The sequence below is a fragment of the Parambassis ranga genome, chromosome 6 (assembly GCF_900634625.1).
Source record: "Parambassis ranga chromosome 6, fParRan2.1, whole genome shotgun sequence".
Lineage (NCBI taxonomy): Eukaryota > Metazoa > Chordata > Actinopteri > Ambassidae > Parambassis > Parambassis ranga.
In genome coordinates this window covers 1,732,308-1,757,098 of record NC_041027.1, presented here as the reverse complement: position 1 = coordinate 1,757,098, position 24,791 = coordinate 1,732,308, and the positions used below count along the sequence as shown (strand labels likewise).

Genomic DNA, 24,791 nt, shown 5'->3' with positions numbered 1-24,791 from the left:
GTCTGAGGCTTCTATGCAAACATAGTTGGAAGGGATGGCTTGATTGTAAACATAGGAAAAAAAGATTTCCCAAGATTTTCAGGATAGCAGCAGTGATAGCAGACAGCCAGGTGACACCATGCTAATGTATGTCCCTAAACATGCACACCGGTCCAATACTGCATATTAAAATACTTAACTGTCCATGATTGAGGGAATACTGATTAGAAGGCAAGGCAACCTTACGTTTTCTTTTTATTGTTTACAAAATACCAACATAAATACATAAAAGAGGTTGTGTGATATTGCTGTGTGTGGATGTGTGTGTTAAACAGAGGAGCAGGCAGAAAAGACCGCACTGCAACAAATGCGCCAACACTATGTAACACACACAGTGGCTTTTGCTAGTCAGGAAAATAAAAGTCACCTTTACATACTGCAGAGTGTCAAGACATGTCGTACAATGGAATAAAAATCACATTAAATAAAAAGAACCAAAATGATAAAATACTGCGATATAAAGCAGATAAACCACGATCTGTTAGGAAGATGGTGAGGAGGAGGAGGATCAGGACAACAGCACACAAAGTGTGAAGAGCCATCTATAGACAGACATGATATTGAAGAGTGTAGCCCTTTAAAAACCCACAGGGCAGGTAGAAATTCCCCACAGTGAACATCAGTGACAGTTCTGGGAAATCAGCCCTGTAGGTCAAAGGGAAAACACAGATGGACAGTCAGACAGGACACTCGTCAACCTGCCCATGATTCTTTGATTCTTTGCTGATTATGAACCTCCTCCTCACCTCATCAGCATTTACACAGACGCCATCATCCTCCAGTCACATATGCAGCTCCTTATAGTGTGTCCAAAATCAACTTGGTAACACTCTCACTGGAACTCCTATATAGTCACATAATATCTGTACACCAAGGCTTTTTTTGCAAACTACAATCATCTGTTTCAAGAGCAAAGCAGTTTCCTTACATCTTTTTTTTTTACAGTGACAATGCTTTTGGATATGAGGTGGGGAGGGATAAAACACCAAAGAAGGACCATTTACGGAATGTGACAGGAGCAGAGCGACGTTCTCTATTTTTTTTTAAACTTGTCTGGCTAAATATGTCCTCTACTAAACCAGTGAAACTCTCTAGTGTCCCTGTCTCCACAGACCCTATCGCCAAGGCTGGCTTTGATGATGGTGGAGCCTCACCACCTATATATGTAGATATACACATGAACATAAGTATGGCCAAGGAGACGTGTAACCACAACACTGTAAATAACCTGTCAATGCGGACAGGGTCTAACCAGAGAGAACAACAACGAAACACACACTGAGTGACTATCAGCCTGAGTCATCATCAGATTTTGGGGGGGGGGGGGGGGGGTTCTCTACATAAACTCTGCTAATGGCTGAGTGGTTAAAACATCAGAGACCTGCTGAAGCAGTTTGAGCTGGCCTAATGCTGTGTTTAGTTCTTACAGTCTAGTGTGGCAAGTAAAATGAACAGGGAGGCTAAAAACTACAATTGTCCAATCGCCGAGCCAGTTGGAAGAAGTAGAAGGAAGAGGTCTGCTCACTGGGCAGTTATGGTAGTGCCGAAGGTCTCCTGGGAGGCATACACCATGTAGAGGAAGCCATCTTGGTCCCGCTCCCGCTCATACACCTCAGAGATGGCCGCAGACACAGACACCATGCTGTGCCCGTTGACAAGCAGGAAGAAAGCCTGGTTGGCGTTTAGCTGGAGGCGCCTCCTGTTGGGGAAAGAAAGACATGGCACGAGTGAGGAGATGGAAAATGGAAAGCAGAAAAAAATAAGAAGAGAAGGCAGGAAAAAGAAGAAAGATATAAAGAAATGAGGAAAGCAAAATGATGAAGATGACAAGAGGCCGAAAATGAACAGGAGAGGAGAAAAAAAGAAGAAAAAAAAAGAGGGACAGAATGGTGGATGTGTACCTGATAATCTTGATGAGTTCACTCATGTTGACGTGGTCTGGCACCAGGAACTTGGTCTTGTCAAGGATGGGGAGCTGTTTCTCTCCTTTATATCTTTCAATGATCACCTAAAGGAGACCAACAGACTATCAGTATATGTATATGCCTGTCTTATTTCAGCCTGTCAAGCCCAGTAAGTGTTGCATTTCCTGTGCTGTGTTTTGGACCTGATGCCCTCACAGCTGAAGCTCTTCAACATCAATAAGGAAACTTCAGTTGCACATATCAGATGGTGAGGATAAAAAAAGAACACAGCCCTCTGCGCTTATGGGCTTATCCTTGTAGATCCATGAGGCTTGCAGCAACATTAGCTTGGATATTGAATCATTCATTCACTAGGACATTTAATTAAAATTAGGATCATGTCTTTAAATGAGCACTGTTAGAGAATCAGACACTATAATAACTGAACTCTCTGATTGTAACCAATCCAAACTCAACACACTGCCGATTATTTATCATTTCAGTAGTGATTATAAGTGATTAAGGAACAAGACACCATTCAGAAAAGTACAACTACCGTATTTAAATAATAAGATGACAGTAATCATTATAGTAGTCAGAATAATTTGCTGTTTTTCTGTTTTATTTTATTGGAACTAACCTTTAAGTAACCTTGCTGCTGTCACTCAAACATTTGATTGTAGCAAAAACAAACTAATTAGAGACTATATGAGCAACTAATTATAAGAATCTAGTTTACATGTGAAATGATTGTTCACATGTGTAAATACTGACTGAAAATAACAGGGATAGAAACTAATCAGGAGAGTGACGGATCCTTGGACAAGAAGAGATTGATGAGTCCGTGCCTGGGTGTCTGTCACACAGTGTTAGCCCTGTGATAGAACAGCAACATGACTTGGCACTGTATTACTTTAAGTTCAAATTCACCTGTAATATGGCAGTGGATTCTGCAGTTTCAAAAATTTTGTAAGTCCACTGTTGATCTAAAAGTTGAACAAGTATGTAGAAATGCATTGACCTCTGTTCAGCAGGAAAGCAGGTGTTCTGCTCAGTGAGGCAAGAGCCTGGTCTGAGAGCTATAATCAGTCTGTCATACAGTCTTCTGCTCCTCCACCCCCTGCAGGCTCCACTGTGGCTGTCTAAATGGAGTTACATTACAGTGACACAGCGCATCTGCCTCTGATCTCAACGCTTGCTATGACAAGGCGGTTTATAACCCCAGGAGAGTACACAGGAAACACACACACACACACAGGGACACTTTTAACATGAGAAGAAGCCTTACATGGGGCAGCAGATGGAAAGCTGCACTGATACTCTATCTTAGAATGATGAAATGAGCAGGTGAAACACAAGGTGTACATCTGTTTACTGAGGGTTGCTAGGATACACTGGGCAGCTAACTTCCTGCAGCTGTTAAACCAGATTGCTTAATGCTAAAACAAAAAGTAACCAGTAAAGACAACAATAATCTCCAAACAGAATCAAAGAGCCCTCTCTGAAATGATGCATAAAAATACCATCATCAACCAGGAAGTGTGGGACATCGGTTTTTTGCAACAGGAAGTCTGTCTGGTTTTCCTGTGCGTTGATATGCACATTATAATGTGTACTTTGACTCACAGGTATCTTGTTGGGGTGCTGCTCTCGGATCAGTCTGACATCTTCTACTCGCTGTTCTGTGGGGCAGAAAAACAAACACAGTTGAAGGATGTGAACTAGAAATCAGCAGAATGAGGTACAAAACATGGATACACATGATTACCAGTCGCTGACTAATTTAATAGTGTAAGCCTCCCTCTCTGCATTTTAATATATTTCCTTCTCATGTGAGGAGACTTGTTATTATAACCTGTGGTTCAACAGGTTTGGTGGGTGTGATGTGTTATCTAAATAATCTGAACCAACGAAACATGAAACGTGATAGGATACACTGAAATCCACTCATGGTGTAACAGCATTGTTCCACACATACTTATTTTTAGTTGTCATGAATGGCAAAAGATTGGCCAAAACTTGTTCGGTCGATAACTAGTATTAAAATAGACTAGTGTCAGAACATCTGTAGATGGACTGTTTAATGACTGGGGTTTCCCTGCACAGGGATAACTCAAGGATCAGGTGAGTAACACATCTCCTGACAGATCACTTAGTCATCCATGACCTATAAAACAGTACATGCTGAGAGATAACGCCTTGGTCTGGCTGCACTTTGAACTGACAATATTAATACCATCTGATGAACAAAATTTGAACATGGACAGAAAACACTTGGTAAAAACAGTAAGTAAAGTAGCTAAGCAATCACTTAGCTGTGATGAAGCTTTGAATGACTGGTATTTGGTCTTGTGACTTGCCACTAAAAAAATGTTTGATCAGTAGACAAACTCTAATAAACCTAATTCAATCAACTTATTGCATGCTGCTCTCAAAGGACAAATGTTTATTTTCCCAAAGGTTCAATCTGAAACATAGGAGCTGTGTATTTGTGTTTTTGTGTCAGTGTCAGTCTCTCATGACCACCACACCGAGTGGCAAACAGTCTCTGAGTCATCTGTTTTTAGTCATTTTGGTTTGGCAGCTTGGTTTGTTCTGCACTCATCATAAACATTTAAATGTTCAGACAGGCCCAGTTGGGTATGTGATAACCATGGCGAATCAAGTATCATGTACACAAGGCAGTGGTACAGTTGACATCATCACCTGTTTGTTGCTGCTGTTGTTTATTAACTTTCTATATTATGTATCTGAACCTTAACCAGCAGTGCTAAAATCAACAAACGTGGGAATAAGGATCATTCTGGATTATAAAACACTGACAGCCTCACAGACAATACGTTTCCCTCTGCAGGCCCTCACATGCTTTGATTGTATAAATGTGGACCAATACTAGGATGTTAAACCACGAGACAGTTAGACGGTGGGATTATTCGTAAATTTTTTTGCTTTAAAGGTGGTTTCTATTCTGCAATAAAGATAACTTGGTTACTAAATTACAGACCAATTTGGAAAAAAAGAACAGACACACTTAACACACACGTCATGTCCAAAATGGCAGATGACAGTTTGTAAAACATATTTATCAGTGTAGTTGCTCTTTGGTGCACAGCTTCTCTTAAGAAAATATGTTTTATTTATAAATACAGACCCACTGTTCTGACAGGAAAAAGTACTCATTTACTTGAAGTGGAGTAATATATGCCAATAAATTGAATCATCCAATATCATGATATGATTGTATTGTCAAAATCTTGCCAATCCACAGACTTTTATGATCAAAAATATACATTTCAATCACTGTACAATACCTGGTTTATTATTTTATAGAGGACAGCAACAGTTGTGTGTTAATAAGGAATGCAGGCTGGGTCTTTAGCTATGAAATCACAACTGAAACTATAATCCACACCAGGCTGAGGCCTACCCGTCAACCAAAGAGAAACAAAGGTAAACTCTACATTTGAAATCAGCCCATGCTTCCTACATTTGAACTCTTCTCTTCTTCACCACAAACTGCCCCATCCCCCAATCCTGCAGCTCTGCCTGCATTTCGACATCACTTTGTTTTTCTCCTACTGCTCTGATACAAGTAAACACAGAAGAGAGGCAGGCCTGCAGCCAGCAGCTCTATTTCACCCTCTACTTTATCCCACATCTAGAGCTGAGTCAGGAACGATTACAGCTTTCTTTTAGATGAGTTTAAACGACGCCAGGCCTCGGAGTAAGGTTTAGTTTTCTAATTAAAAGATAAATCGGTTACAGAATTTAGCTTGGGGGAAAAAATGAACGCTTTAACACTCGCCACTGGGACAACCTAACTCATCCACAATAAAGCTCTATTTCACTTTTCCCCACAGTGAACAAAGAGATTCTGGTTACAACTAAAATCCTGCAGCAGATTACAAAAGCCAGAAAGCGAAAAAAGAGCGTGGCGTGTTAAAAACAAGCAGCGGTGAACCTACCGAATGTCCTTCTTTGTTTGAAGGTTTTTTCTGAAGGCATACTGCGTCAAAGTCAAACACTTGGCAGTAGATGTAAACGAGAGGTAATGGCGTTGGCAATTTGTTTTTTTAAAAAAAATATATCCTAAAAACGGTTCATAAAAGTGTTCTTGGCTGTGCTGCTGCTAGCTTATCGGTAAAATAGGGAGCAGACAGGCAGAAGTTTAGAGGTGGTTTGATGTCGTCGCCTCCTTCCTCTGTGTTTTTATCAGGACGAGCTCGACAAGCAAAACAAACCTGTCAGCTGACCCGTGACGTCACGCGTCTTCCTCTCCAGCGCTCTCATGAAAACACTAGTGTGCTAAGATTGATGGCAGCAAACAACGCACTTTTATGAATAAAAAAATAAAACAAATATTATAATATAATGTTAGATATTATTTGATTTAAAAGTTTGTTTATTTTTTAGTGTCAATGCACATGTAGCTCTGCCTAATTTTAAATGTTTTGGCCTTCTAGTTATCCATTTAAACAACAATGAAGTGTCTGAGAGTAAACCATAAAAATAATTCATCATAATCACAATCATAATTATTAAATAACTTAGTTATGGATTTGGCCAACAGAGGGGGCTGGCTACACAGTATACAGCAGATTACTTCCTCTCCTAGTGACATCCACCTCAGATCCTGCCACTTTTAACAAGATGTGCTTTAGAAAGCGGAAGTTAGCCCTGTGTCAAGAAAATCCACATGACATTTCTTCATAAAACACTGGTGGAGTGGAAAAAGGTGAGGATGATGATGACTGCAAAGGGTAAAGTGGAGGGTGCAAGGCTATATGTATGATGTCATGATGGTGGTGAAAAAAATCCCCTGGGAAAGTCTGCTGAAAGGCCAGTAACATAGGACTTAGTCAAAGAGCATTATTCTGACATCAGTAAAACAATGCTTGTAATGAAATCATGGTTTTTACATACAATATTTAGTCATCCCAGCAGGAAGGATTATTTTATAGATGAGACAGGGACAGCATTAGCATATATATAATGTTATATAGCATATCTTTGTTCAATGTTTATCTTTCAATGGAGCAGCTGTATTTGTTTTAAAATTAGGATTAACAAATTTACCATGAATTCTAATTAGCTATGTAGCTCTATGGGGTTTATCATTCCAACTGACTGTGTCTTATCTGTATTATCTAAACTGATTCCTAAATGTGATGTATTATACACCACACTGCCAGGAAGGTAGAGACAGAGAGAGAGGAAGAATGTTCTTCAAAAACCTGCTGGCCACTAAGCACACTGACTGAATACATTTCAAGATATGTGACATATTACATATTGTTTTTTAATTAAGAGCTTCCTTTTTTCTCTTTTGATAAACGCAACACACTTGCATTTTATATTTATGTTTAACCATGAGATGTTTTGGTAGTACCTATCTGACTCACAAATATAAAAAAAACAATATTACAAATATGAAACAATAATTGGATATAGTACTCTGAATATCAATATATTTCAACAACAAACTGCATTAACCAGAAAATGTGATGGGAATTCATAATTATAGAAAGTGTTTATAATGTATAGAGCTGGCTTCAAATAGAAATGCAGTACACAAGTCAAAGTACCCCACAGTAATACACTGTAAGAGATAGATTGCTAGAGATACAACAGATTGCAGTAATAATTTCAAGATAAAATCACAATGACCAAATTGGGGCGTAATGGTGGTGCAATGGTTAGCGCACGCACGCACACACACACATATATATGTATATATTCTGTCTCTTCAGACAGTTCCTTTGACCTCATGATCCTCATGTGCTCTAACATGCACTGTGAGCTGTAAGGTCTTATATAGACAGGTGTGTGTCTTTCTTAATCAAGTCCAATCAGTATCATCAAACACAGCTGGACTCAAATGAAGGTGTAGAACCATCTGAAGGATGATCAGAAGAAATGGACGCACCTTAGTTCAAAATATGAATGTCACAGCAAAGGCTCTGAATACTTAGGAACATGTCATATTTCACTTTTTTTTAATACATCTACAAATATGTCAAGAATTCTGTGTTTTTCTGTCAATATGGGGTGCTGTGTGTACATTATTTAAAACATTGATATATATAAGGATGTATCTGACTTCACAGAACATAGATTTCCAACACCCTTTTGTTCTTTACACTTCACCTCCCAGCATACACTGTACTTCATATTACACATTGTTGCACCACCTTGTGGTGAACATAAAACTAGGAGGTTGTGCGAAAGATGCAGAATGAATAAAAGAGATGCAAAGCCACTAAGATCCACAAAAAAATCCTAGAAATATGCTTACTCAGCAAATGCACACCCAGAATAGCTGCTGAGCTCATTTAAAAAGCTGCAATTGAAGCACAGATGTTTCAATATACGTATGTGCTGCTGTAGCTCCTCAGGACCATCTGTGCATATGCAGATAACCTTAAGTTGTAGTCAAATAAAAGTCTCATTAGCTCCACCAGTTGGGTTTATAGTTTATTACTTTCTGTCTCTCAGTGTTAGCAGGGTTGGTGGTGTTTTTTAAAAGAAGCAGGTAAAGAGGAAGCTGCAGGTTTTATTTTTGTCCAACAGGGGGAGAACTTTGATCACCTGTTGCTGTCGAAGGGAATCACATCTGCACTCCCGCTTCCTGCAGAAACTGATGAGAAGCATCCCTTAAAAAGCATAAGAGACCTGTGCTGTTTTGGAAACAGAGTCATCACACGTATTTGTGTCTTCACTTTGTTCTTGATGTAAAGACAGGTTTTCCATGCTTGTTTACACAAACAGAACCTCCTAGTGTTTTGTATTTTAAGGTCCTACTGTGAATCCTTCCCTGTGGAATTCCACCTGAAGCCACACAGCCAGTCAGGGGTATGTGCATGTGTGTGTGTTATAGAAATGCAGAGAAATTAGTGTATGTGAGTGAGTGCACATGTTGGCGCCCTGCTGTGTGTCTGGGCCAGAAATGAAGTCAGTTAGAAAGGAGCCCCCATGGTGTAGCAGTGTATTGGTCTCAGCGTGGAGCAAGCCCTGAGGACTGTGTGTGTGTGTAGGTGTGTATATGAAGCAGCCACCCTTCTCTTTCCATGTCATAACACATGAAGGTGTGAGCTGGGGTTAGGCAGTATATGTGTGTGTGTGTGTGTGTGTGTGTGTGTGTGTGTGTGTGTATGTGTCTGTCACGGGACACTCCTACCCTTCAATCAAATATTAGCTGTCAATATTTGGAGCTCCCCCTGCTCATTAAGTGCTGCTGCTGTTGTGATTCTCAAGGCTCAACAGGCAACATGGGCCAGCTTCAGTGTTCTGTATAGACGAATGAAGTGCTAATTTGTGTGATATGAAATGTTGACACTGTTACAGTGTTATATGTTTCAGGAGAGGGAGACAATACCAGTGTGGTCGATAACAATAACAGGTGAAGGATATGAAGGGTGCAAAGGTGGAGGATGTGTCATGTGCACTAAGCTTCTCTGAGCTTCTGTATTAAATCAAGACAGTGATAGACATAGATAAATAGAAGGGCGACGGTTCAATGAAGAAGGGTCAGATTACAATAATAATGTTTGTTTTTTGACCTTACAATAAAAAGTTCAAGGATTATCCAGAAAAAGTTGCAGAATCACTGTATGATATACTGTTTCATTATTTCATTCATTTTTTTCAATACATTATGGAAAAACGAAAACGTCCTGCACGGCATGTCACAAATCCTTCACAACAAGACTTTTGCTTAATACATAATGTGGTTTATAAATGTATTTATTTTCCTTTGGATTGCTCAAAGTGATGTTGTACTCTATATTTTTTGGATTATTTGGAATGTGCTTACATTATGTTGCATGTAACATTGAATGAATTGATGCAAAAAGGATAAACATGAATTACTTCCTTGACCCACAGCATCAAGTTAGGATAAGCAAATGAGATAAAAATAAAACATAATCAGAATTGCTGGTTTCTCACTTTTAACTTGAAATCCTACAATAAAAAGGGCAGCAGAAAAATATTTTTTTCTTTGTCTAAGAACAAGGAGCTGCAGTGCTTTACAGAGCATATGATTTAGGTATATATGTGCAAAATATGCACCAAATCAATCATCCATTTGGTCTTCATTTGCTGGTGTCTTTAAAATGACCAGTGAGTGAATATTACAGACTTAAAAATAATTTCTTTATATAATTGAATGGTTTAAAGAGGAATATTATGCATTGTTATATGTATTTTACTATGTTACTCTCCCAACATTGACTAACAGTGAAATGTGTAAATAATCAGACAGTGAGATTCCCTATACTAAAACAGAATGACAGCCATCTCCAGACTAATAAAAGTGTGGCCCTGCAGTCATCAGTGGACATTCTGTCTGCATCTTATATGTCACAAGATAATGAAATCCCCTCCTGGTAAATCTTTTCTGACCTTTTTTTCTTCCTCTCCTCACCTTTTATCCATATGATTATCTGTTATTCCTTCAGCAGCCTGCATATATTTTTCATCAGTCGAGTAGTAAACCTGAACCACATAGCCCCATCTGCTCTACTCTATAAATCTATCAGTGCCTTGAAGGTGGTGCTGCTGACTTCTTGGAAGCCTTTTTTTCCTTAAACATGAACAGCTAGATGCATGTTGTTGTTAAAGATGGTAATTACTTTTTTTGTCATTTACATTTTGTTGAACACCCACCACAAGACATGGTGTGAGGAACAATCACTGGAAAAAGAATGGCAATGAGATGGATCCTTTATTATAAGTATATACTCATCAGTGTAATCCTCACAGTTATGTTTACTTAGTCTTATAAATATTGAGCTTTAACTAATGATTAGGCTTTGTATTTGTCATTTAAACCTAAAATAATTAAAGGAGTATCGAATCTGTGACCAAAAGTGTCCATGTTTGATGCAAGTGCATCAATATAATGCAGATTATTAAAGCTACAATTAGATTATTCTGTGGAAAACAAGGGGATTGAGTTTTGACTGAGTGTGCTGACAGATGAATTTGTAACATTTTCCAGTGCTAATAAATTTCTTAGAGTGAGGTCACTCAGGAAAGCCAGGTCATATATTTATTTTATTTTATTAGTAATTTATTCTACATTTGATAGGCTGTGTGCAGCACTTTGGCTGACCTTGTTGTTTTTAAAAGTGCTCTATAAATAAAGATGGATTGGATTGGATAAGGCCAAGTACAAAGACCACTGAAACAGGAAGATTTTCACACATATCGAACATATTAGTCTTTGGCCAACTATCTTAGAATCTCTAATTTAATATATACACTGTTATCAGTTGGTTTCTACGCTACATTAATTGTCCAGAAAAAATCTCATTAGTGTGTAATGTCCAGCTCATTTACATGTCTGTGTTTGTGCTGACACATTCAAGTTCAAAACAGGACATTTCTGTGGGGACATCTTGGCTGGTCCTCACACCACGTTTGACTTTAGAGTTACATTAAAGTTAGGGCACATTTGTACAAAATTAATGTAAGTCACTGTGATGCCCTCTGGTCTAATGGACTGACAGCTCTGTGTGTGTGTGTGTGTGTTTAGAAAATATTCTTTTGACCTCCAAAAGTGAAGACAGCTTGAATTATTGTACTCTGGCCATGAACTCACATCACCTGAAAACAGAAAATCAAGAATCTGATGTTGCCACTTTAGGACTAAAAAATGAAATGTTGTAGAGATCCTGCCATCAATGCTGTTGTAATTGCACCACCCCGGCCTCACACAGTTTGTGGATTTTAAGAGCTCCTGTTGTCTAAATGATGAACTGCTGTCTGTGTGCGGTTGGAGACGGATCAGTGGAGGTGAGTGGTGCAACAGGAAACACTTTGGATTGTGGCCTTTTCTGGATTACATTGGTTGCGCTGTTGCCAAGACAACAGCAATTAGAAAAGACTAGGTTACCAAGCAGAGAGTGGTTATGTTTCCATAGCAACCAAGGTCAGGGAAAAGGCTGAGTTTACCTGGCTCTTAGGAATGAGACAGATACTTTTTATTTTTTTTATTTTAGATACTGTATTAATCCCAGAGGGAAATTCTTTACGGCTGCTGCCAAGCAGTGTCATACAATGACTAGCAAGGCGTGCCACAGGCTAGGGTGAAGTGTCTTGCCCAAGAACACACAACAGTGACTAGGAACCACCAACCTTCTGGTTACTGGACAACCCTGCTATACCACTGCGCCACTGCTGTCCCCTACAATACAACATATTTGTTATTGTACCAAGTACTGGGAGGCACCAGCCTCATGTTGTAATGTATTTTCTGTGTTCACCGAGGGCAGCAGCTGTAAATCGCACAGCATCCATATTGGCTTTTAAACATCTGTGGGGAGAGCAGGAGCTTCCAGCGGCTTGCTTTAGGTAATAAAGCAGCAGACAAACGAGAAAGCACTAAACTAAAACACTCACTGAAACCTGCGTGTTTTCTACCAGCAACCTGTTTGCAGAGAGGAGGACCACAGACATGGTGTCCCCCTATATGTAGGCCTGTCTGCGCCTGCTGTGTGCGCTTCCTGTAATTAGTTGATTATCACAGCTTGTTGTCACACACCAGCTTACACAAACACACTATAATGACAATGACATAACATGTCCTCCTTAAGCCTTGATCTACAAGATAGTATTTACTCCAGCTAAATAAAAGTGCACTCACACTGGTCCCCCCTCTCCTCTCAGCAAATCTCCCATCATCTTCCTAAATACCTTTTTCTTTTTGATTTAAACCTGTTGGTCTGCCACACACCCAAACCTCCCATGTCCACCGCAGCGTGTAACCAGAGGCCAGGAGAACACTTAATCCCTCAGCACCTGCTTTCCCATACCACTGTGACCTCTCTGCAGCTGCCTAGGCCTTTTGCCTTTGCGTTCATTATGCATGTTCACATGCAGAAGGATGTGTCAGTGCATTTGCATATTTGTAGATGTGTGTGTATCTATAGGTGTTTTTATAACACAGTTTGGCTTAAGCAGATGTCTGGTGCGTTTGTGTGGAGAACAGATGGACGTTATGATTCTATACACTGTAGAAATCAGTGCTCAAATTAAATATGAGAAAATGAAGTGACAGAATTCTGCCTTGTGTTCCAATTTTTCTCTTCTGTATGAATAAAGTTTAAGAATAAAGTTTCACTTCATCAAATAATCACAGTGAGAAAAAAAATTAGACACTTTTATTGTCATAAAATATATACAAACAGTAACATATAAAAAAGTGTAAAAATGATATAAAATAAAACCTCTTTCCATGAGCGATTAAGAAAGTTTAGCGAACTGCAGGTCACGGACCAACTGGATAAGCAATCTGGATATGAATGTGCACGGTAGGAAAAAGAAAACACCTATAGTTCCTTCTAAGAGGTCCGGCTACCTACGGATCCCACCTCTGTTGCATATCGATCACTCTCTCCACATCTCCATTTACACTTATTCCAGCCTCTCCTCCCTACAGGTCCCTCTTTGTTCTGCAGAGGAAGGGGGAAAGTGGAGGCAGAAGGAAAAGGCAGAATTGCTGCCTTCTTGCTGAGGGGGAGGAGGGGCAGAGGTGGAGTGACCACTGTGTGATGGCGGGGAAAAGAGGAGAGGAACAGTGGTTTCCATCAGGAGAAGAATGCAGAGGAAAAGACTGCTGATTTCTCTGGAGGTGGAGAGAGCGACTAACAGAACAAATTGTTTTGTGCCTCCTGATGGTGGACATGTTTGTTGTATTGTCACCAGTAGCTGTTAACGGACGCCCAACAGGCCTGCATTTTGTCTCCAACTGTGCTTCCACTTATGCACAAGCTCCTCATGCACAGACATGTCTCATGTGGAAGTTGACTACGTACTCTGCGTTGGTGCGCTGGACAGAGATGGCGAATGGTTCGAAGGGGTGGAAAGTGAAGGCAACGAGACGGCGCACGGCATGATTAACGGGCCGCCCGAGCAGGCCTGCCTGGATCTTAAACTTTAGCAGGCCAGAGTCACGTGCGTAAAACCTAAAAGGTAAGAGAAATGGAGTGGTTGCGTCAAACTCTGCGTCTGGCCTTGTCTGCTGGTTTCTGGTGCTACATTATGCCACGCTGCCTGCCCTTTATTCCTTCAAAGGAGCTAGAAGCTGGCGTTCCTACAAGACTGTGGATGACCTTATTCATGCAGTAATCTTCTCAAAACTGCAAAATCTGCTTCACAAAATGCAGAACTTCTCATTAACAGTGACAAAACATATTGTATTAGTTGGTCTGCAGGAAGCAAAACCAAAACTAAACTAAACCTGGTCATTGTTGTATAATAACTCTCAAATTTATATATATCTTAAATCTCACTTATAAAAGTAGATTCTAGTCTTTATTCAGTTTTTACTTCTGTAAAGCTGGACATTTTAAGATGGGAGTCTGTGGGGGGCTGACTCCTCTAGTGGAAAGTTCATCTAGTTAAGGGTTAAATGTGACATTACAGAGGTAAACTATATCCTCAAAAATTAAATGTAGCGATGTGGTGCTTGGTCATACTGTAATGCCTGAAGGGCTGAAGTGATACATGCAATAATTTGGTAATGTGTCCTGATTAGTATGCTCATTCATCCTGACGGGAGCCCTTACCTGATGGGGTGATCTCCACAAGTCTTGGGTCTTTCCATCACGGACACCCACTTGTCATCGTAGCTGAAGAGGGAGAGGTCGAGGTAAGGGCTGCTGCTGTACGACTGGGCGCTGATAGGCAGTTGACCCAACAACCGACGTACTGCTTCAGTATGGCCGCCGTATTTGGCATTCACTATGGTGTCCTTAAATCTGAAGCACAGACAAACTTCAGAGAATAATTCTCCACCAACAGCTTTAAAGCCTCCATTTCTACACAAAAATAAAGTGTTTAGCAATCTATGTGAGACATTTGTGGATAAATTGTAGGCTCAAACTTTCACTCCACATTTCCAGCACTCAGCAGTAGTGGTCTCACTTCCCCTTTTCTGTTCACCCCACGTTCCCTTCACTATTTTAAGGTCAACATCGATATTTCTCAGATGGGCTCTCACACTGTTTTGTCCTACAATATCTGTAGTCTTACTGGTTTCCCTCCACTTGGCTTGTGGCAGACTGAAACCTCTGAACTAGGCTTTGCTGCTAGCCAATTGAATTGGTTTGCTGAATGTGCTTGCCAGCTTTCAATTTCTCTTCTCTCTCTTCCTGACATCAATTTTCACCACTCTAAAATCCAATTCTAAGCTCTTTCCCTTGGTCAAACTGTCCTTTATCTTCTCCTCCTTTCTCCTCTCCCTGCCTCACCCTACATAGAGAATGTTGTCACCTATACTGGGAAGTCCAACCACCAAATTCAATCAAAGCTCCTCCAGCCACACTGGCCCTCTTAATGTCTCTCTTCATGTCTCTCTTCTATACCCAGATTAAGTCCTAAAACTCCTTCATCTTCCTTATCTTCCTTCTCCTCCTAGGCGATTGCAGCTGCTACGTATCATTTTCTGACCAAGTGCAGTTTGATCTTTGATTCAGAAATAACCACACTAATGTAACAGGCAGATATTCTGTGCTATTTAAATTTGACTGTCAGTACCTCCTCTGGACCTGCCGGGCGTAGTTGTTGGATGAGGCAGAGCAGGGGAACTGGACAGCCTGGCTGTGAAGGGTTGCGTTTCTGAACAGATCACAGAAATTCTCAAAAAGCTCCAGCAGCTGGTCCGATGTGTTCTCAAAAACAGCCAGCACCTCCGTGGACACCATGTTGTAAACGACAAAGAAGGATGGCTGTTGCAGAAGCAAAGGAGGCATGGAGAAAGTGTATTTTTTTTCTGTATTCACATAAACAAACACGTCCAGTAATGAATACAGAGGCATTTATTTGTGTGTAACTATGGCCTTTATGCTTGTTTACAATATACAATACAATATACATAAGAAAAATGTTTATATATTAAGTTATATTACATATTTTCTTTAGTGGTGTGATGAAAATGGCTAACCTTTCATGTTTACAGCATCTACAGAAGCCGCAGATATGAAGTTTCAAACTTAACATTAATTAGATCTATTGGTTGTCAACCATGAATGAGAGCCGAAGAGAATCTGCTGGACAAAGGTGTCCTTGGATACGTGAAAAAGGAATTCCTGTTATACAGCATTTACAAAAGACAGGAGGTGAGTAGCAGGGGAGAGTGACAAAAGAGCAGAGGAAGGAATTCACACAAGGTCCTGAGTGTGTGTGTGTGTGTGTTTCTACCTGTGAGGGGTCTGTGACTCTGAGTGTGACCACATCTTCACTGGTGTATTTAATGAAGAGATGATGCTCATCCAACAGCTGCATCTTCCACATCCTCAACCGTCTTAGCTGATCAAAAAACTGGAAAAATCTGATAAGTGAAAGAAAAAAAATGAGCTAAATATGCAATTGCGATCCACTGAGCAGTTTCCCTCTCACCCTCTGACCTCTCCTTTACTCCTTGTCCTTAGTCTGGCTCACACTGGTCTCAAGACCTGCATGCTGACCTGCAGTCCGGCCCGTGAAGGCTCTCTTGCCCTGCGTTGTCGGGGGCACAAACACGATCCTCTGAGCAGTTTCCCCCTCACCCTCTGACCTCTCCTCTACTCTCCTTAGTCTGGCTCATACTGGGTAATATCGTCTCATAATCTGTGTTTACTGTCTTCCTTGTAGTTCTGTGCCTCGCTCTCGCTCTCTCTCTTTGCAGGTCTCAAGACCTGCATGCTGACCTGCAGTCCGGCCCCTGATCTCTCCTGTGCTCATCGACTTCACTAGCCCCTGCTGCTCATCTTTGCTTTGATTACTATCAAATTACTATTCCTACTTATGGACTGACGATATATATAGATATCCATTATAATATAATCACTGTTTCATCTTGCTGTCATGTTTGCTCTGTACTGTATCATGTTTGTATCATGTTTGCGCCTCTCTCTCTCCTTCATCCTCTCTGTCCTGTCTCCCTCTTCTTCTCCTCTCTCTCTCCTTCATCCTCTCTGTCCTGTCTCCCTCTTCTTCTCCTCCTCTACCCGGCCGACTGGCAGCAGGACTGGTTCCCTCTTGAGTTGACGGGTCCTGCTCAAGGTTTCTTCCTCTTAAAGGGAGTTTTTCCTTGCCACAGTGCTCTTAGGGGGGTTCGGGTTCTGGGTCTCACGCTCTGAGTTTCTGTGAAGCGCTTTGAGACAATTTCTGATTGTAAAATGCGCTATATAAATAAAACTGAATTGAATTGAATTGAATTGACAGTAAGTATATATGTAATACAATTTTGTGCAAAAGAAGATATTTTTATTAAATGTTCTTTCTTGTTCTATCTGATGCCTACATTATATTGCTACAGTAGCAGCAACAAAGAGGATCACAAGCCTCAACAAACACACAGGAATGAGAGGGCTACAAAGAAGGCTACAAAGCATTTGGTCGTCACTATGAAATGCTAAAAATGCCTACTGTAAACTTGATTTAACTCATTAGCTGATGTAGCACACATGCACATTTATATGTATATAGCTTCATTTACTTGCATAGTTTATATTTTGTGTACTTATTTGCATCTTTTTGCTATTCAAATTGCTCTTTTGCAAATTATTCTATTTTGTCTTTCTTAAACCTTTATGGCATTCAGTGTGAGCAGCAAAGTAAGAATTTCATTCTAAAGGGAAACCAGTTTCCTTACTTTGCATATGACAATAAACGCTTTGAATCTTTAATCTTTGTCCTTAATAGACCATAATATTGATCTGATGATGATACTAAGGATGATGATGTTTAAGAAAAAGCAGAAAAGTTCTCATCAGCATTGTTGGGATCTGCAATGTGACAGGTAGTCACATTACTGAATCCCTGGTCCCGAATTTCCTTGAGGGACCTTCCCAAAGGGATTAATAAATTCTATTCTATTCAATTCTACTGGGGGCACCCTGGTTTTACATATAGGGATAGGGACACACTATATTACACTGTATTAGAACTGCAGGCAATAATTATATCCAATAATGTGACATATAATGCTAATCCAGAACGCAGCAGCTAGAGTTCTGACAGGAATCAGGAAAAGGGATCATATATCCCCCCATCTAAGCTTCTCTTCACTGGCTCTCTTTACTGGCTGGGGTCAAGAATAAACTTTAAAATCTTTCTCCTTATCTACAAGGTTCTACATGGACTAGCTCCATTATATCTGCAGGACCTGATAGTACCATATGTTCCTAATAGAACACTCAGGTACATCCACTAGTGCCTTTTTATACACCCATGCAAAATGCTAATTACAGCTGGAGACACAATGATTAGCCACCTTTGAAAATGTTGTTCTTTTTCAAATATTTCCCAATCCCGGTTTAAAACAGCATGGGAATTTAAGCACATTTTTACCATAGCATCTCCCCTGAGAAAGCCTTAATTACTTTAATTTGCACAGAGTAAGTTTTTCCAGAGCTAATATTATCAGCCCCTAGAGACTGTCCTCTTTGTTTAGCCATAGCTCAAATCAGTGTTGTGCAATGATACTATGCAGTCTATGCTTTATCTGAGTGACCCTGTACGTGTTTGATTTGCACTGTGTGGATTGGTATCTTGCAGTACACACACAGTGTGTAACAAGTAATGTTTTATCTTAACATTTGTAAAGCAATAAGTTGAGAAATGGGGGTTAAGGGATTGTTAACTTTTTCAAAGGAGAAAAACATACAAGTTTATCAAAGTGCTTCCCAGTTTCAACAACTAATGAGAGAAGTTTTATTAAGAAGTTTTCCAGGAAGACTGGCTGAGGTGGGAAGAGAAACATTTGGAAGGTGATGGAAGGACAAGGAGCAAGAGATGTGTCTAAAGAGCCTAAAACTGCTAGGTCACTAGGGAATGATTCATTCTGGAACTGAAGTGAAGAGAGTCAGTAAAGTCCTGCACAGGAAAAGACTTAGAAGCCAAGCAACAAGCAGCACAGCCAAACATGGTGGTGGCAGTATAATGCTGTGCGGATGCTTCAGTGTCTGAAATTTGGCATCTTGTCAAGGTGCAAGAAATCATGAAAAAGGAAACCATCTGAATATATCAAAGAAAAACTGAAGCAGTCAGCAGTAAACTGGGTCTTGGCTGTGGTTTTCCCTTCCAACATGACAATGACCTGAAGCATAGAGAGCAGAACTACCTCCAGGAGAGCAAAGTGAACATTATCGACTGACCTGCACTTAAATCTGATTGAAAATCTGTAGGGTACTAAACACCAGAGTCCATGTCAGGAGACCATGAAATCTGGAGAAGCTTCAGATATTCACCAAAATAAAGAATGGGAAAGGATTAATCAGGATACAAAAACACTACACTAATAAGAAATTTATCTTAATGGGTCATTGACAAATCAAGCTTCTAAAATTTTTAAAAAGTTTTTTTTTAAATAACGTAATGCATATTTTTGAGACCAGAATAATGTGTTTAAACAAATCTCATTTATTAAATAACATTTCTAACTGTTTTAACTCATATTTTAACAGTTTTTTTCAACGTCACAAGCAAGAAATGTCAGGTGGCGCAACCAAATATTTATAAATATATATATATATATTCCTAATATTTATTTCAAGATAAATCTTTGGCAAGTATCCATTAGGGTGTGTACACTAGGTAACACATTATTATTTGGTAGTTTTGTTTTGTTTATGCAATAATTTAAGATTTTTCCCTTTTGTAGGTCAGGTTTTAACTATCGTTAGCATCCAATTTTGTATTTAAAGACAGAAAAAATATTTAAAAAAATACACAAATTCATATATTCAGTAAAATAAGTACACAGATTACATTTAGAAAAGTAGGTGCCCCCTCCTCCTTTTCATCTGCACCTGTGCAGCAGAAAGAGGATAAATGGGCCTTTAGATAGCATTTATGAGAACACAATAATGTGTCCAATAATCACTCTTGTCCAAGCTCTTGCTCTGTCAGTTTGCCCTCTATTCTTTGTTTTCTCAGACAAGAGGCACATAGTGCTAGTGGAGGTGCTGCTGACCCATTTAGACAATGGAGTAAGGACCATTTACATTGTTGTGAGTTGCCATCACCTTGCATTTTTAAGAGAAATAACTACAAAGTATCACTTTAACAAGCATGCCATTCCACAATAGTGGAAATGTGTAGACAAAAATTCTTGCCTTCTTTTGGCAGTGGCGCTGCCGTCCTGCTCAGCCCTCCTCCACAGGTAGACTAGCAGCCTATGCTTGAGAGAGTTGATGGTTTTGTCCGTGTACAGGCGAGGGAAGCCAGGCTGGCTCTCAGCCTGAGCTTCTGTATAAACAGCCGAGAGAGTGAGGAGATCGTCCTCATAGCAAAACCGACCGATTGTTCTCACATCCAGAAATGTTCCATCTGGAGTTACCTGGAAAAGACATCAGGGAAAATAAACAGAAAGATGATACATTTTTCTCAGCTTTGTTGTAGCTGTACAGTTTATTCATGTAACAATTAGGGGTGGGACGGTTCAGGAAAAAAAATCAGAACCGTTTGGTACATGTGTTTCGGTTCGGGCGCGTGTTCTGTTCAGTTCTGGACATGCACATCAAGTAATACAGGGAGGCATTTTTACCACAGCATATAGACGAGTGTTGGCAACTTGGCGTCTCTCTCGCTACATTTGGCGACTTTTCAAAACTTTTTTTTTTTTTTTTTTTTTAAATCAAAAGCAGCTAGTGACTCTCTCTGGTGACTTTTGGAGAGTGACGTGAAATCATTCTGCAGTCAGGCTACTGTCCTCAACAAGCAGCAGCCTTGGCCTCCTCCCCCGCCTCAACTCGCCCACAGCCGGTCAGTCTCTGTAGCTTCACGCAGCAGGAGACCCACACCACTCTGGGTCCAATCGTGCGCAAAGCAGCCGAAGGTCCCGTCATGTCTTACAGAGCGGGAAGTAAATAGCATTTTTCAATGGCAAAAATAAAATAAAAACAAGGACATCAGTTACGTTAGCTTAGCCTGAACTCTAAGACTACGCTAGGTTATCCAACTAGCATGTAATGAGCAACGGTGGACAAAGCAACACAAGTTCTCTGTCCGACGGTGGGAGTCTGTGTGCGTACTAGCACCCACAGTGCAATGTGGTATTAAAATCTAAAGTGATTGTGATTTACCTGAAACACATGGATAGTCTGCTGCTGGACTGACAGCACAGCCAATATGTTCCTGTAGAGGTAAAGACCCTGGTTGTGCGACAGGATGATCTTGTCACACTTAAAGGACCGGGTGTCACACAGCCTGCCTGTGTGAAGGTCGATGATGTGAAGGGAATAGTCTTCTAGAGGTGACCGAGGGTTGGGAGTCACAGATTCATTGTTGCGATAAACCTGACAGGAGATAAAAGGTGAATAAAAAAAGCAATACAAAATAAATGTATGGAGGTAAATTTAGCAGGTCATTACCTCAAAGAAGTACGGAGGTGGCTCCTCAGGGACATAAACAGCTGACCCGACAATGACATAGCGGCAGTCATCTGTGAAGAGGCTGCACTCCCGGTTGAGGTGTTCTCCGTTTGAAGCCACATTAGTAACATGGAGCAAAGAAAAGAATCGCTCAAACAGACGGCCTCTAATGTTGAGGGAGTGCTGGTCGTTGGCTGTAAGAAGAGTCTCTCCTTCTTGGCCCCTCAGCAAGTCCTGAGCCGCCTGACAGCCCTGATATTCATATATCTGTCAGTAGAACACAGAGATAAAAAAAAATGTATATAGCTTCGTTATCTTATACATTTAGTAGTTATTTCGCTGTTGAAAAACAGGGAGATTAAAAAAAGACACCCTCTTACCTCTAGGGAGGTCTGGTCAGAAGAAAAGGCTATAAAGCAGCGTCCATCTGGTGAGAATTTCCTGAGGAAGCAGGGTGGCTTCTCCACATTGACCACAGTGAAGTTAGGGAACAAGTTCTGGTGGAAGCAGCGCACTCGGTACCAGTGGGCTCCAGGCCTACCCGAGCAGATACGACGCCTCTCAAGGCGATGGACCACATTCTGGTTCTGGATGCGTCTCGGCTTTAAGGTTGGGAAGTCCCCGTCCATCGCTACAGTGGAAAAGGTCTCAAACACCCTCCTTAGTTTGCAGCTTCAAAGTACAGTACGAGTACAGACACAAGGCCACATCAGTCCTGTTACCTGGTTTATAAAGGAAAATGGGAAAGGTGAGCAAAAACTAAACGACTTATAAGTAACTAAAGAAACGTTTTGGGGTTTTTTTGCAGTTCATGTGAATTTAGGTTTTGTCAGTTTTTTCACGTGTGGTTTTGTACACAAGTTTTGTATTACTCGTGATAAGCGATAGGTTAGACAGAGGTAGATACAATTTGTAACAGAACAACAGTAACAGCAGTGTGGCTCCCTGGGAGCTGTCTGTGGAAACGGAGAAACCACATAAGGGTACTTAGTCTAAAAATAGCACTTACTATCAAAGCTAGTCTTTTATTACAGCGTTGGACACTTCACATGTTAAGCTGGCACTTACTTGTTGTCCTTGACAAAAACTGTCTGGCTCCTCCAAGTTGCCTGTGTTAGCAAAAGCCGTTGGCAAGTTTGCCCGACGAACTCCACAATAAAAAGACGAATTTAATTAGATGAAAGAGTAAGTTGACTACGCCACTTAAGCACCTTCCGCTCCTCAGATTTCAATATGGAGCTTCGTTTATTCTTGAAAGTCCAAAAGTAAATGTAACCTGTCACGTTTGTCCAGAGATTCGTCTGCCAGGAACCGCTGTGTTTGTTGTGAGTGTGGAGGAAACGCAGAAGAAGAAGGCAGCACCGCTCAGAGGCTGCTTTATAAAACAGCGTCCCCACTTTTGCCTCAGGTGGAAAGTAGTATTGCAACCTGGATCAATGGTGTCTAATAATCAAACTGAGGTTCTGACAGCATGTACAGTGTATAGGCAGCTGAGAAAGCCTAAAGCACATGCAGCAATGTTAGTAGATTGACCCAAGATAAAAATACATTTCTGAGCATCCCAGTGTGCCATTTTACTGAATACAATTTTAAGTGGGTAATTGCAGTGGACTGCATTTTGAGGAAAGCCTTATAGCAGCACACCTGCTGATTTCACTGAAGTACCAATTTGCTGATCAGTAGGTGGGTTTGCAGGTGAGCAGCACAAGTGCTCCAGAAAACTTTGAACATGATTATAATTGCCTCGACTAAATTGGCAGGGGAAAAACAACAGAACCTTCGGTCACACTGTATCTACAGTAGCATGTATGTCTTGTTTGTTTAGCCTATTTCATTTAATTGATTTGTTTATAAGAGCATGTAATGTACGTGGACCAAAGGTGACCTGCGATTTGCTCCCCATAATGATAGATAATTAAATCATGATTATCCTCTTTCTATGAAGCATGTTCTCACAGATTGAGAATTACATTATGAAAAGAAAAGGAAAAATGCCCGGAGTACGTTTGGTCTTGGAAGACTGCTAATGGTTCTTTGTGCAATTATCTCTGACCAAGAGTCTCGATTAAATGTTGTAATTTTCCATAAAAGCACATGTAGTGGGCATAAAAGGCCAATTTGAAAAGAAAAAATGAAGAAATGAATGGAGAAGAATGTGAAATTATCCACTTTTAAATCTAATGGCATTTTCCTTTTCAGCCATGTCTGATTAAACCTTTGCTTCAAGATGTGAGGCTGAGTGTGATGTTTGCATTCAGGATGTTGAGCGGTACTTGTGTTTGTGTGCTCAGCCGTATAAAATTATATGTGTGAGTGTGTGTGTGTGTGTGTGTGTGTGTGTGTGTGTGAGCGTGTGTGTGTGTGTATACAGGTTGTTTGTGTGATGCCAGCAATAACCCGCACAGGAGTAATTCAAAATAGAAACTCTGTACTATCCACTGGTTGTTCTTGTGCTATTTTCCCTCTAATAAACCGCTCACCACACAGGACACTCGCCTCAGCTTTTAGCATCAGCCTATGAAGTAGGAGAGAGATGGAGAGTCAGCATCTGAGTGTTTTTATACACTTTTTAAGCCTATCTGCCAGAAGACACAGTGCTTATTTAAGATCTTTTTTTTTTCATCTTCTTGGGCTTTTTACAGCTCAGAGATACATGGCGTCTTTTCTCCCTGCTCCTGTTTACATCTCTTTCTCCACCAGGTGAAACAGACATTTGCTCTTAACTGTGTGCTCTCCTCTTATTCCTGCCCCAAAATGAAGAAACTTTAAATTGCTCCTTTTTTCAGTCATTAAGAGAAATCACGGATAGTAAAGAAAAGCAGGCCTTATAGCTCACCTTGTATATTTTTAAAAAAAAATGTAAAAGGAATCCTGTTTTGGAACAGTAAATTATGGCGTTGAAGAAAAAAGTCTGCGATTGTAGTTATTATTATTATTATCATCAGAACAAATGGAAAGAATTCTCAAAGAGCATTTACATTAGAGATAAAAAAAAAAGTGTAGAGCAAATTCATTGACTTGATAAAGCTCCCAAGAAAAGGTTACTCAACGCTGGAAGAGAAAATAGAAATACATTGTTTTACCTGTTCTTCCATCTTTTTTATGCAGACAGTTGTGTTTGGCATTTAACAAAAGCTTTTAACTTTTCGATCCAGCGTAATTTCAGAGCACAATAGGACATTTTAACAATGCAACTTTCCAATCCTTATGCACCTGAACTTTTCATGTCTTTTGTGGCAGTGGTTGATTTCTGCTTTTTTTCCTCCTTTGAGAAATTACAGTGATCACAATGCATTATGACGGGCCAGTTTGATGCAGCCTCCTCAGCACTCTGGAGTGTCTGAGCTCTGGGCTGTGTGAGAGAGAGGTGTAAAGTGAAGAGACAGGGAGAGGAGAAGGAGAAGGTGAATTTTATTGCGTGTCCTGCAATGAATGAACAGAAACCCAGCATGGGGTGGAGGAGTGAGGGACACCTAACCCTGTGATG

The 24,791-nt window shown here is 40.4% G+C and overlaps 2 protein-coding genes across 2 annotated transcripts; both read right to left on the bottom strand.

Annotated features, from left to right (window-relative positions):
• Nucleotides 1-216: 216 nt before the first annotated feature.
• On the bottom strand, nt 217-6,168 carry map1lc3b (microtubule-associated protein 1 light chain 3 beta). The gene is made up of 4 exons (XM_028408321.1): nt 5,909-6,168; nt 3,570-3,625; nt 1,941-2,047; nt 217-1,738 (listed from the first exon to the last, which is right to left on the bottom strand). The coding sequence occupies exons 1-4, from the start codon at nt 5,946-5,948 to the stop codon at nt 1,561-1,563; spliced, it is 381 nt and encodes a 126-aa protein (XP_028264122.1). The 5' UTR covers nt 5,949-6,168; the 3' UTR covers nt 217-1,560.
• A 6,926-nt stretch (nt 6,169-13,094) lies between these two features.
• det1 (DET1 partner of COP1 E3 ubiquitin ligase) lies at nt 13,095-22,633 on the bottom strand. The gene is made up of 9 exons (XM_028408292.1): nt 22,373-22,633; nt 21,685-22,026; nt 21,305-21,571; nt 21,017-21,229; nt 20,048-20,271; nt 16,149-16,278; nt 15,486-15,676; nt 14,516-14,707; nt 13,095-13,912 (listed from the first exon to the last, which is right to left on the bottom strand). The coding sequence occupies exons 2-9, from the start codon at nt 21,931-21,933 to the stop codon at nt 13,723-13,725; spliced, it is 1,656 nt and encodes a 551-aa protein (XP_028264093.1). The 5' UTR covers nt 21,934-22,026; nt 22,373-22,633; the 3' UTR covers nt 13,095-13,722.
• Between the last annotated feature and the right edge of the window lie 2,158 nt (nt 22,634-24,791).

What these genes read in the sequence shown, in the direction of transcription:
- map1lc3b (XM_028408321.1), bottom strand. Translation starts at nt 5,948, where the DNA reads ATGCCTTCAGAAAAAACCTTCAAACAAAGAAGGACATTCG. An exon ending in CAAACAAAGAAGGACATTCG is followed by an intron (nt 3,626 to 5,908) that starts GTAGGTTCACCG and finishes TCTGCCCCACAG; the next exon opens with AACAGCGAGTAGAAGATGTC. An exon ending in AGCACCCCAACAAGATACCT is followed by an intron (nt 2,048 to 3,569) that starts GTGAGTCAAAGT and finishes GGTCTCCTTTAG; the next exon opens with GTGATCATTGAAAGATATAA.
- det1 (XM_028408292.1), bottom strand. Translation starts at nt 21,933, where the DNA reads ATGGACGGGGACTTCCCAACCTTAAAGCCGAGACGCATCCAGAACCAG. An exon ending in GAGTCACAGACCCCTCACAG is followed by an intron (nt 15,677 to 16,148) that starts GTAGAAACACAC and finishes CTTCTGCAACAG; the next exon opens with CCATCCTTCTTTGTCGTTTA. An exon ending in GCCCGGCAGGTCCAGAGGAG is followed by an intron (nt 14,708 to 15,485) that starts GTACTGACAGTC and finishes TCTGTGCTTCAG; the next exon opens with ATTTAAGGACACCATAGTGA.